This window comes from Diadema setosum, chromosome 10 (assembly GCF_964275005.1).
Source record: "Diadema setosum chromosome 10, eeDiaSeto1, whole genome shotgun sequence".
NCBI classification, from domain to species: Eukaryota; Metazoa; Echinodermata; class Echinoidea; order Diadematoida; family Diadematidae; genus Diadema; species Diadema setosum.
Window position 1 is genome coordinate 29,993,770 of NC_092694.1, and position 13,656 is coordinate 30,007,425.

Here is a 13,656-nt window from a genome sequence, read left to right on the forward strand (position 1 = left end):
CGGTACTCTCAGCTTTGCAGTCCGTCCCGATATCAAAATGATTGTCTGCATAAGATACGCTGACTGTGCTCCTCTCTCTACTCTCCGCGAAAATGCGTAGTTGTTGCCTGCAAAGACGTTCCTGCGGTGCTTGTGCGTCGGTCATAATGCGTACCTATATTTTTTCATCTTACAGCCTTTTATCGTCCGTTCAGCAAAGTTCAGTCGCGGCGAGAGGAATCATGGGTAGTGAGGTCACACAAGTATCAGCCAATCAGAGATCTCTTGCAGTTTTCTTTTCAACTGAACCACTTGTCCGTTCAGCCATGGACCTACAACAAAGTAGGGCCATGGTTCAGCAAAGTTCAGTTGGGGCGAGAGGAATCATGGGTAGTAATGTCACAACAGTATCAGCCAATCAGAGATCTCTTGCAGTTTTTTTTTTCAACTCGTCACCTCTATAGATACATTTAGTTCCCAAAGTATCTCATATCGTCTTTAAAACAAGGTCTGCAGGATTTAAACGTATGGACGTTTAGATGACGTTATTCGACTTCATTGGACTCATCATGTCGCTGTCGATCTTCGCCCAGACGCCGATGACAAGGCTCTCGATGCCGCACTCGTTCTCGCCTCGGATGACGCGGAAGAGACCATTCTCACCCCATTCCTTGCCCCATGAGTTCGCGCAGAGCTGGAAAAAGGAGGAGGGAATTTGGACATTATGTATTCACAACGAGACATAATGATACAAGATAGATTCCTTATCGATGGTGGCGATAATGTGGACATTTGTAGGACACCCTAATAACCATGGTATCAATGATAAGAAATTATGATGACGACATGATGATGATACTAATAGCAATGATTACAATGATAAAGACAAAGGTGATAGAAGACAATTGTACATGACTGTGTATCATCAAATCCCTTATAACGTTACATAATCTTCCCAATGATGTAGGCGCTTAAGTAATGGCCAATCAGCTGTAAGAAACTTGTTTACGTGCAACCATTGTTTTCAGTCTACTTAGATATTTTTCTTCGCAGATTATGTTGTCTGTATTCGTAAGCATTCGTGTCCCACTCCCCCTGATGACACCCCCCTCCCCTCCCCCGTCCCCTTTCTCATTCCACCCGGATTGATGCAGGCTTGAATACAAGCTCCCGATTGGCTATTATATATCGCAGTAGCTCCTTACGTTTGTTTGTTGCAGTTGTGTGTGTGTGTGTGTGTGGTTTTTTTTTACCCCGAGTGAGAAAGTAAACTATAGTCTAGTCGAGTGCACTGTAAGAGGAATTTAGTATAGACCATACCCAGTATTTCAGCGGTCTGTTCGCGTATGATCTGTCGACGCCCCATCCCAGAATCCTGACCGAGTGCCAGCCACCTTCCTCGTCCTCAAACACACCGTCCCCTTGGACGGCCGACTGGTCCGTGCTAAACTTGACGTCCGTCGGAGTCGCTTTCATCGCAATGTGTCTGTAAACGCCGCCTCGGTACATGAAGAAATCGCTCTTGACATTGAAAACGGCTGGTGGAAAGAGTCCATGCACAGAGAAGGTGAATGGTCAAATATGGCGAGAATCATCATGCGGACATTTCAGTGGCAATTAGCATTTTCTAAACATCAGTTAACTTTGTCAAGACCATCAGCAACATGCATGTTTACACTGCCGACATCATTGTGAGGTTTACGTTTTCAGAGGGTTAATTCAATATGATGTCAGGCAATCTTATTTTCCATGGTGACCTTCGTCACTAGGTAAAACAAACATTCATGAAACGATTCTATTTAAGATCTTCAACTTTCTCACACTTTGTTTCTCCACATCCCATATCAACCAACCAGTAAACTGATGTACAACGTATGAACACAATAAAAACATTGACATTTTAAAACGCCATCATTGTTTGCAGAGAGCGCATGAAGTTATCCAATTTGTGTGATTTGGGCGTTCCATACATTGTCGTTGCCAAGGTAAATGCAACGATTCCAGTCATTTTGCATAATCAGATAGCGGTGTATTCTGACCAATCAAGTATTGCATGAACAACATGATTGTCAAACACATTTTGGCATAACAAAGAAATGAAGAGTTTGTTTGCAAAAACCGATAAGTCCACATTTGACAAATGGAGATATTTGCGATTAAAGGTCAAGGAAAATATAGAGAATAATAAGAAAATTTTGCTTCTTTTGACCATAACTTCAAAAATGTACCTTTATATGTAGTGACCAATATATCATTTAAAAGGTATTATTTTGTACTTTATGACAAAGACCATACTTCAAAATCTTCAAAAATAGACTTATCGGTTTTTGCGAACAAACTCTTCAAATGGTAGAAGAAGAAAACAACAACAGACAGATAATTGAAAAAAAAAAATCCAGCACTAAATCTATGCTCATGGTGATAATGTTATTCCGACTATCCCATCGTGAAACGAAGGCGTGTTACTGTGACAACGTTTTGCAGAAGTGAGCGTAACAGATGAATGATAATGACTTTAGCTTTAACGACAAACAATATTTATTTTACCTTGAACGGGACCATTCCTGAATATTTCTGCCTGGATTTGCCGCTCCTGTTGAAGGAAACAAAACGCATACAATAAAAAAAAATGAATCAGACAGAAACATTTCGTAATACTATCGTGACAGTGTCAGACTGATACAGCGAGGAATGGTAGCTCATTCAGTCAATAAAAACAGGAACGAGAATAACTGAGTTATCACGAAGTGCTTCCTCAATCTATGTCCACTTCAGCATAATGGTGCCATTCTGGACGCCCTATACGACGATCAATTGAGTTTTTAATTGACAAAGTTAGCTAAGACGGTGGAATAAATGTATGCCTGAGTCATTTGAGAAGCATGGGGGAGCTTTCGCGTAAAAACATGAAAAAATGGGGCGAAACACGCCATTCTATATATTGTGCCTTTGCAATATAACTATATCCAATAAACTATGCCGGTTTTAGTGCTACATGCGTGTGAATGTCAAAATGGTGCACTTTTGAAGGCAAAGTGAATTTCTAGTGAAATAATTGCACCCAACGGGACATCAGTTTTGCACCTTCAAGGTTGAAATTAATGCACCTGCAACATCCTTTAAAAGGCAATTCAAAGACTGTCTAACAGTCATTAGAAGTGGACTTTCACAGCACACTAACAGATACGATGATAATAATAATGATTGTAATAAAGCAGTGTCAATGAATACTTTTACTTCACCTGCTTGAACGTCATGATTTTGATCAAAAACTTGACAATATCAGTCGGATATAAGATTGTCTGATTCGCAAGTAATCACTGAACAGAAGACTTGCCGAAGAGGGCGCTACTCTATTTTAAACGCATGCGGCACTGAAACGCCAATCCTGCTGTCGATCTCGAGACCTCACATAACACGCACATAAATCACTCACAGTCATCACACTCTCTATGTTCATAGTCACAACTGTTACGGAGGTTAACTTGGCCTAACGAACCATCATAACCACCAAAAATACCCAGACTCTCAAACAAGGTGTTTGGTCGATCTCGGTCATCTTGTCGAACTCTTTTATTTACATATTCCTCCGCGGAACAATAAAGTGCCCAGAAATGATAATACAATGCACATGTATCCATAACACAACCCATAGGCAGGGACTGGGGGAAACTGTGTTAGCTAGGGTCCTAGGGAATAAAGACAGCTTACTTTTCTTGCCTAAGAGGAAATCCACTCCAAATATAAGTTAGTCTCATAAAACGAGTAAAATCTTACGAAGGCAATGGTAAGAATTTGACTGAAATCGGATGAAAAAAAATAAGGAAGTTACGACATTTTGAAGTTTTGCTAATTTCCGCAAAACAGTTCTCATACAGTGAATATGAATAATATGAAAATGAGTGAGCTAACTATGTCATACCCTCACAATTTCCATTGATCATGTACAAAAAAAAAAGAGACAAGAATTCAATGTTTCTGTCATTGAAGTGTGAAACATAATGTTATTCCTAGTTAAATAACTTCAGAATAGTAATCAGTTAGATATACGAGGAGCTGAGCCTCGGCCATAATTACGTTTGAATGAAAAACTGGAAATGTCCAAATTATATATACAAACAATATGGTAAGTTATGAGGGAATGACATGCTCACTTTGCCATTTGCATACACATTATTTACTGTTCAAGAACTGCCCCCCCCCTTCCCCCCCCCCCCAAAAAAAAGAATAGCGAAACTTCAAAATGTCACAACTTCCATATTTTCATTCAATTTCGATCAAAATCATACCGTTGACCCTTTAACTGTCTCGGATATGTCCTATCCGAGAGCTGTCCTTCGGATAGGACATAAAAAGGAGGTCCCATGTGTGAGAGAGTCACAACTCATGCACGTAAAACTTAGATCCCGCTTCATTCATTCATCGCAAAGAGCAGGGTGTTTAACCCGGTGAAGTGGTCCCGCCTCACATCCAACTGGACCCCATGGAAGACCAGCTTAGCATAGCTCAATATATGGGCTATCCAGCTATCTTCTCAGATGGAAAATAAACAAACAACTATACCGTCGAACCTTTAACTGAATCAGCGAAATTGCATGCAGGGCAATATGAGACAAAGGGAGATATCATTTTCGAAGCTACAGCACAAATCACCATGGAGGTGAGATCAAACAGGACCATTTAATGGTTTCGGTTTTGTTTCTTCGTGTTTTTTGTTTTTGCGTGAATAAAGAAAAAATGCCGTATTTGGAAGGCTGTAGTAGGTTATCAATACGGCTTGAGAAGCATTGTGGCGAGATGTGTGTCTCACGCCCCACGTCCTGCAGGAAATAGCATTCAATTACCGGACACACGCCGAGTTGCACGTCCGAGTGAATTAATTTCAGAGTGGGGAAGAAGTTTAATGCTGGTTTTGGAAGTTAACAGAGTATACTGTGGATGCAAACTTGCGGTATTGAATAGAAGTAAACTCATGCTGCGTCTTCTCTTTTGTGTATTCATCTATGTCTCTTTTTCAAGCGTTTAGAAAGCTCAAAAGCTACACAAAATAAAAAAAAAAATTGTATGATATGATGTCAGTCTATCTGTCTGTCTGTCTGTCTGTCAGTCTGTCTGTCTCTCTCTCTCTCTCTATTCTATATATCTATAATATGTATATTATATTATGTAATTTCAGTATGATATAATACCTCATATACACGAAGATATAATCACATATTCCAATGTAATGACTAGGCCCAAGTATAGGTATCTTTGTACAATGGTATCATAACATGATGATGATGATCGTGGTAATCCTAACTATGAGAGCAGCCTCTGGCCAGAGAATAGTCTGGATGACCCATCACTCCGTCCCTCCCGACTTACATCGTTCTTTATCCTGTAAGGTGGAGTCGAGACGTATCGCTCACTCCTGATGGCCGGATTCGGGCAGTAACTTGGGCCACCGCGCCCCTTGATGTAGCACGTTCCTTTCTTCATCTGTAGGTCAGGGGACATCCCACTCATATATGGGTAGCACTGCTCGGACACAATCCTGAGGGACCAGGCGGAAAGGGGTCAAAGGTAATTGCATGATTATATTTTTCATACGTCATGTTAATGTGTGACTGTCAATATCGTAATAGTCGTTTAAGGTTAATAGTTAATAACTTTGTACTGAGGCGACACATAACGTTTGATATATTGATATTTATTTGATATTGACTTATTAAAAACAACAACCAAAGTATTATAATCAAATTCAAAGAGTTAACAATAACATTTTTATGATAACAGTTGAAAGTTGAGAGTTGTTTTAACAACAACAACAAAAAAGTTAGCACAGGTGCAGGAAGTACTGACCGTCTAAAGTCTTCCTACATGCATAGAAAATGTTTAGATGTTATATGTATTTCAGCAGCATTTTGATTTTCAAGAGTATTTTCTACAAACTTATCTCTATGGACGACATGTGCTTAGCCAGTATTCCACGAAAGCACATGCGCGTATTGTGTCTTCTAATATCCCGTGACAAAACAAAACATAACAAAGAAGAAATTAATAATTTAATCCCAGTTGAACATCAAAAGGTGACTATACACCGTTGTACATTTGGCAAATAAAGTTATAGGCCCCATAGGTCTCTTTTTATTCCTCTAGTATGTGGCATAATAAAATTGAATGTGTGCATGTATGGATGTATGTAGGCCTATGTACTGTATGTATGTACTGTATGCATGTACAGTATGTATGTACTGTGTGTATGTATATGTGTATGTATGTTCCTATGTATGTTCCTATGTATGTTTGTATGGGTGTATGTATGGATGTATGGATGCATGCATGCATGCATGCATGCTTGTTTGTTTGTTTACACGGTATATACGTGTGTATACTTGTAACGTGTGAATGTCTAGTTTTTTTTCCCCATTCCTCCTTCTGAACTCACCCCCGTTTCCTCATGTACCACCACGCCCTGTCGAGATGCCCACCGTTGCACCCCTGCTGCCTCTTGACGTTGCACGACAGCAGGTGCTGCGGTGATAGATGCGCCGCCCTCAGGGTCCCATTCGACTGAATGGCGAGGCGGTCGGAGGCGGTGGCTGCACAACGCAAAAAAGGAATCAGATTCCCCGAGGTAAACTTAACACACAATTCAGACGCAAGCTATATCACTCTTAAGCAATATCATATATATATCGGAGCGATGATTCTTAGATTTATGTCACCTCCCATCTTGTTACCACGTTCAGTTTGTTCCGCAAGGAACTAGTTACTCTAGAGGGTAGGCCCATGATGGTGACACAATTGCTCCCGCGACATTGCTTCGGTCTTATTTTCTCCGAATAGGGTTAGGGTGGTGATAGGGTTTTAGATTCAGATTGATGTGAGGATTAGGGTAATGGTTATGTTTGTGGGTAGAATTTATGTTTGGCTTAGTATGCAGATATTTCATTGGAGCAATATTGTCGCAGGAGCAAACGTTACGGAACGGGCCTATATAAACGGGAAACATGCGGTAGGGCTGTGTTATTGTCATCACTGCGTGCACAGTAAGCATGGTAAGCAGAACCAACTTCCATACTAACACCTTTAAAAGAGGTGATGAGTTAGAAGTGTACCCTTTATATCAATACCAAACAAGTTCAAATCTCTACATCAATCCCTATTAAACGTTCACATAATGCATATTTTTGTTCCTGCTTCGCCTTTGTAAGGGACAGGGGGAGCGAAATAGAGCGAAGTAGGCGGCTTTGGGGAGTAACACTGTGATTTAGAACAGAGATATGTTGGTAGATAGATAGATAGATAGATAGATAGATAGATAGCAAATGAGAGAGGTAGACAGACGAATAGATGGGTAGAGGGAGTAGCGAGGGGGGGGGGAGTGTAATACAGCAAAAGACGACAGACACAAAAGATAGACGAAAAACACTGAAAATAGAGACATTCAAAGGGTCAGTATTTTGTATCTAAGTCCTATCAATGAGTCAAATTTGACAGAGGTTCCACATAAGTAAATACTCTATGAAAATACACGCACAGCCAAGAAATCTCGACTGGAACAGATTGTTACCGATTAACATACGCTTTGATGAAAGTACATGTATTCGCTAACGGGCGCTTCGTGGTTTTCTAATGTACCCCGATGTTGTGGTCAGCAAGTGAAGATTGATTCAATCGGGCTACCCATGAAGAAAACAATGGTGGGCCATCGCGTTCAAAAGTCGCACAATCGATACGTATCCCCAAATGATACGTATCCAAAATGCAACAGATACGTATGTCAGTAATATTATGACCAATCAGATGCCACATACAACAGATACGTATTCCTTTATCATCCGATACGTATCGAGAATATGAGATAGGTATTACATGCACAGAGAGATACGTACTGAGTATCTCATATTCTCGATACGTATTGGATGATAGAGGGATTCGTATCTGTTGTATGAGAAATCTGATTGGTCTTGGGATACTATCTGTTGCATTTTGGATACCTATCGCTGGGGATACGTATCGATTGTGCGACTTTTGAACGTAATGGCCCACAATAATTATGAAGACCCACGCTAACGCGGGTCTCCCAGACTAGCATTCTCACCTGTCGTTGACATAGCCCAAGAACTGGCGCAGTTGCCCTGGTTTTGGACGTCCGTAATCAGGCCCGGCCAGTGCGCCCGCGAATCAAACTCGTCCGGCAGCACTAAGTCGCCCATATCGGCCTGGAGCTCGTTCATACTCATCACGGCCGGCGTGGGTTTCATCGTTCCTAGACGGTAGTGCATCATGTCCTCGGTCGTCGTGCCCCAGAAAGCCGTCTGGTTCCCGGCGAACCAGCTAGAATTTGATGCGGAGATGGAAAATTACAATATCAATACAAGTGTACATTGTAAATCATGATGTTATGTAAAGTTGATTACTACTGTATTGTTGTTATCAGTATAAGTAGTAATTGTAGAAGCAGAAGTAGTGGTAAAAACAGTAGTAGTATAGTGGTGGTGGTGGTGGTATTGGTAGTATAGCCTAGTACAATGCACTATGACTAGCATTACAGTGAAACATAATAAAAGATACCGACTATACTGCGAGCTTTGCGCAGGGTGTTTTTTTTCCGCAACAGAGTTCAAGCTTGAAAAAATAGTATCACAGGTAAAAAGTTTAGTATTCATACAAGATGTTGCTCTCTGCGTCTAAATAGATCTGTGTTCACCATGAGAATAGTTCGACAAATCTTCTCTTTTTTTTTTGGGGGGGGGGGAGGGGAACAAGGTTATTTTCATAACGATTCGTAAGTAAGTTACAGACATAGGCCCCTTACATGTAATTGGCAGATTGGTATATTCACACTGTTTTGGATGCTCCCATTCATCCTTACAATCCAAATAGGATACATCCATTAGAAAATATATGATTTATGCATTTAAGCTACCACGGCAGAAATTGGCATTAAAGACAAAAAGTTCTGGTTTCCAAATGATTAATAAATCTAAATGTTCCCTCATTCCACGGTGTGATAATTCAAAGATATAATACTTATAGGGATGCCTACTTCATTTCTTCGGCCTAAGTGCTCGGCAAAACTTGACAAACATCATTCTGTCTTCCTTCGTAGTGTTAAAGCTAAGAAAACTTCGACAAAAGTTTACCGACCCAAAATTTCCGTCGTTGATCTGGTCCAGCGCCAAAGGCTTTATAGCACAGTCTTTCTGCTCACAGACGAATGACGCAAACTCGTACAGGACAGGCGTACACGTACTATGATGGACAGAGAGAGAAGGAAATAGTAAAGTTATTGTGACGAAACGTTTGTGACGTATAAAACAACTTCAAAACAAATCTTAGATCTATCTATTCATAAAGATCATAGCGAGGTAATATTCCCAATTACAAAAACGAATATGTGATGGTTATCACAATCGTCATGTTTTTTTACACTCTTGTTGTTTTGCCTCCCTTCACGTCTTCTTTCTCTTTTGCTTTAAGTATGATGTTCATGGATACCTCTAGTACGTTTTAGAAAGTAGAGAAGAACGTTGTCTTGGAAACGAGACTAAAATGTTTAGGGAGCATGCGATCACGTTGAAATAGTGATGATGACGCAATGATTACGTAACAATCAATGTGCTGATGAAAGCAAGAGCAACCGTGATACCGTTGATGAAGATAAGAGTGACGAGGAGGTTGATGATGACAATTGATAACTAGAACCGGAATTTGTCAACACTGACAAATTAGGTGATCCGATCTCTTCGAAAATCAATGATTTGAGTCCTGATCCAAATATTCATGGCCATACAGGTTTCATCTGTGTTGACGGGACATTGGCCGTGTGATGTTTGGATTCTCTTTTAGAAAAGGGAGTGAGACCTGCCATCTTTGGTACCGAATTCCGTATACACTAACGGAAATACAGAATGAAGTATATTTGACCTTTGACCTAACTTTGCACACCCAAGATGGCGTCTAAGCAAAAAGTGATGATTTTATGAAATGATTCTTGTAACATGGTCTTTGCGTGTGCAAAATATGGGAAAGATAGGACATGTATTCACCAAGATACAGGATGAAACATTTATGACCTTTGACCCTAATTTACATACCCAAGATGGTGTCCGATCAAGTAGTTGTTATTTTATGAAATAATGTACGTGACATGTACTAAACATGTGCAAAATATGGGATTGATAGCCGTTGTTGTTGTTCATCTATTGCACAGAAAGTAGTAGAAAGAAAGAAAAATAAAGAAAAACTATGTTATTTTATAACTACAACATACTAAAATATGGGAGAAATTCACCGAAGCATAAGTGAGCTAGTGGTCGATAAAGTAGTCATGTCAGTTTTCATTTCCAGAAAAACTGCACTCCCATAGAGATAACACGTAAACTGGTCAAATTTGATAATGTTACTTTCAATCCATTTTTACGAGGTGATGCCGTCATCCAATCAAAATGTTGTTATTATATGACTGAAAGACCATGCAATAAGCTACAACATATTGAATTTTGGACGAAAATCAACAAAAGAATAAGTGAGATACGCTTGAATGAACTTAAAATTTGATGACGTCATTTTGAAAATTTACTTTTTTTACTTTATTAAGAAATTTGATATCTTTTAATCATTTTTCCAGCATCGCCAACCCATGAAATGACATTTACAACTCATCAGCTTTCAGAATATGTAAAGAAAATGGGGGGTCACCGTCCATCCTGGCGAGTAAAATCGGATTCAAAATTGGCGTTTTTTTTGCATCGTTGCACTGTATATCGCCATTGCCGCGCGCGCGGAATTTCAACTTTGACGTTCCCGTGTGACGTCATAATGAGTCGGATTGACTTGAAACTTGGTAGAAATATTCCTTGACAATTCAGGCATCCGATCAGTGTAAAAAAACGGGAAATTTCTATTGCATATGAGCTGTGCGTGCGTATATGTGCGCGCGCGTACGCGTCCGTCCGATTTTTTCAATTTTTCAAAAAATGCTCCAAATGGTCTGAAACGTGTGCAAAAAAAATTTGAGCTCGATTTGAGCATACAAATATTTCAACGCGCGCGTACGCGCATTTTTTAAGGGAAAATATGGATTCTGAAAATATGAGTAGAATGCGCATAATTTGAAATATATGTGACGTAAATTTCATTGAAAAATTCCATTCCATTAATGACATATGATTGAGAATGTGTTTTCATATAATGACGTCATAGTGACGTCACGGTCGACTGATCACTTTGATTTTAGTTCGATTGCCGTCTTTGGGACATGATACATATATGGTATGATTTTGACATTGATAAGAAGAGGACTTTCTGAGCTAATCCATACACAACTTTTGAGGAGAAAGAAGAAAAAGAAGAAGAAAGAATCAGTACAGATACAGAAGGTGATCCGAGAGGATACTCGGATCACCTAATTATGACCACTATCCTTATCATCATCATTATCAGCAGCATCATCATCACCACCGCCATGAATGAAAATTGATATCGAGATTATAATATTGACTTTCAAATCATTCTGCTTTTCTGTAGAGTCCCCGGCTTATTTTGATTCCAAATGTGAATGTGACTTAGTCTACAAACTGATTTAAGTGTGTTCTATAGCATTATTATTGTGGCAATTTAATGTTGTATGTTATATGTTTGAGGATTTTTTTTTGTTACTATATTTTATATTGTTTGATCTGTAGAACTATGTCACGACCGTAATTTGTGTGTGTGTGGGGGGGGGGGGGAGGGGGAGGGGAAGGGGGGGGGGGGTGATAAGTGAATGAAGCCGCGATGAAGTCAGCTCTTACCACGTGTTACAGTTGACCTGCAAAGTGGCGCCCACGGGATAGTCCCTGTCGTCATGACAACATAGAAGCTCTAATTCCACTTCGAGGTTCAAAAAGGAGAAGAGATGGAGAAAGATTGAAATAGATCAACAAAGAAACGAGTAATGAATGCACAAAGTAGTTATTTCATTCTACGACTGGAAACTAAAGACATTTTGGGTGCTGTTCGTTATTCTGAAGGTTCGTTATTCCGAAGGTTCATTAGTCCGAAGGTTCGTTAATCCGAAACACACAAATTCCCTAAACCTAGAGGTTCGTTAATCCGAAAATGAAAAAGGGTTCGCTAATCCGAACATGTATGTTGCGTTATTCCTAAGGTTCGTTATTCCGAAGGTTCGTTAATCCGAAAATAAAATTGGGTTCGCTATTCCCAAGGCTCGTTTATACAAAAATGAAATGAGATTCGTTATTCCGAAGGTTCGTTAATCCCAAAATGAAATAGGGTTCGTAATTCCGAAGGTTCGTTGATCCGAAAATGAAATAGGGTCCGTAACGAACCTTCGGAATAACGAGCTTCGTTTCATTTTCGGATTAACGAACCTTCGGAATAACGAACCTTATTTCATTTTCGGAGTAATGAACCGTCGTAATAACAAACTTTATCACAATTTCGGATTAACGAACCTTCGAAAAACGAATCTTCGGAATAACGAACCTTCGGAATAAAGAACTGTAACCGAAATTTTACCATGAGGAAGTACATGTAATATTCGTGCACATTTTGAGGAGGAAATCTGGAACTATGCCTAAGAGATATCGGTAGATACATGAATAGGAAACATTGAGGGGGTGAAGGGAGAGAGGGGGTTACCTTTCCTCAATTCCTCTATTTCTCTCGGGGGTTCGATACCCAGACATTCCCCGTAGAAGTCCGGGCAGCAGTCCGCGTCGCTCCGGTTGCAGAACAGGTCACAGTAGCAGCGCGTGGTTGGGTTGCTGGTCGGAAAGGGGGCGTGGCACTCGTCGTCTCTGCCCGGGCAGCAGCCCCTTATCGCGCAGTAGGCAGGGGGTGTCTGGGTGGAGCAGCACACGAAAAGGGCGGTGAAGGCGACAAGAAAGAAGAAGACGGCGGCGGCGGTGGTGGGAGTGGCAGCCATTTCTCTTTAGTTACGTCGTCGTTGAAATATTTCGTCAGACAAGATGCGGAAACCTGAAGAAAAAGGTGTCCATGCACCAGTCTGGTTTCAGGTAATTCCTGGAGATGGTCAAAGAAAAGAGTAGAAAAGAATATAGCTGTAATGATCAATTTGCAGCAGGTGCTGAATTAATTCACAAATATAGTGAATGATTTCATCAACACAAAACAGGACAGATCAACATGAAAACGGAGCGGGGGGGGGGGGAGGGGCGAAATCTGCCATGTTTGTTTCCAGGAGTCGCACATTTCACCGACTTCAAAGAGTTACCTGTATTCGTGTTGTGAAGAAGTCCCAACTCGTTGTCTTGTTTTCTGTCAGTTTCACTTTTATATTCGTGAAATCCTGACGACAGGTTTATCAACTGGATCGAGAGCGGCGGTACTGATGTGAATACGAATAAGACTGGTATGATCAAGCTCAAGGTGTGAAATGTCACACGAGTTTTTGTGTAAAGGCGGTTTACATCCAAAGACGCCAAAAGACGGGAGAAAGACGTGAAAGATAACAAAAACATCAGTATCAAGACGATACACACTTGCCTATGATGAATGTAGGGTCTTAGAATTGATTTGACAGGTTTTCAGACTTGTTACGTCATAAAAAGGTCTAAAACTGCAACAACAACAACAACAACAACAACAACAACAACAACAACAACAACAACAAACCATAAAACAGATAATGAATACTTTGAAATTGCAGAAAATTGAATG

At 40.3% G+C, this 13,656-nt stretch overlaps 1 protein-coding gene across 1 annotated transcript; it reads right to left on the bottom strand.

Annotated features, from left to right (window-relative positions):
- Nucleotides 1-414: 414 nt before the first annotated feature.
- Nucleotides 415-12,979, bottom strand: LOC140234112 (uncharacterized peptidase C1-like protein F26E4.3). The gene is made up of 9 exons (XM_072314189.1): nt 12,616-12,979; nt 11,766-11,844; nt 9,118-9,222; nt 8,069-8,304; nt 6,410-6,563; nt 5,347-5,515; nt 2,527-2,572; nt 1,300-1,517; nt 415-673 (listed from the first exon to the last, which is right to left on the bottom strand). The coding sequence occupies exons 1-9, from the start codon at nt 12,899-12,901 to the stop codon at nt 515-517; spliced, it is 1,452 nt and encodes a 483-aa protein (XP_072170290.1). The 5' UTR covers nt 12,902-12,979; the 3' UTR covers nt 415-514.
- Between the last annotated feature and the right edge of the window lie 677 nt (nt 12,980-13,656).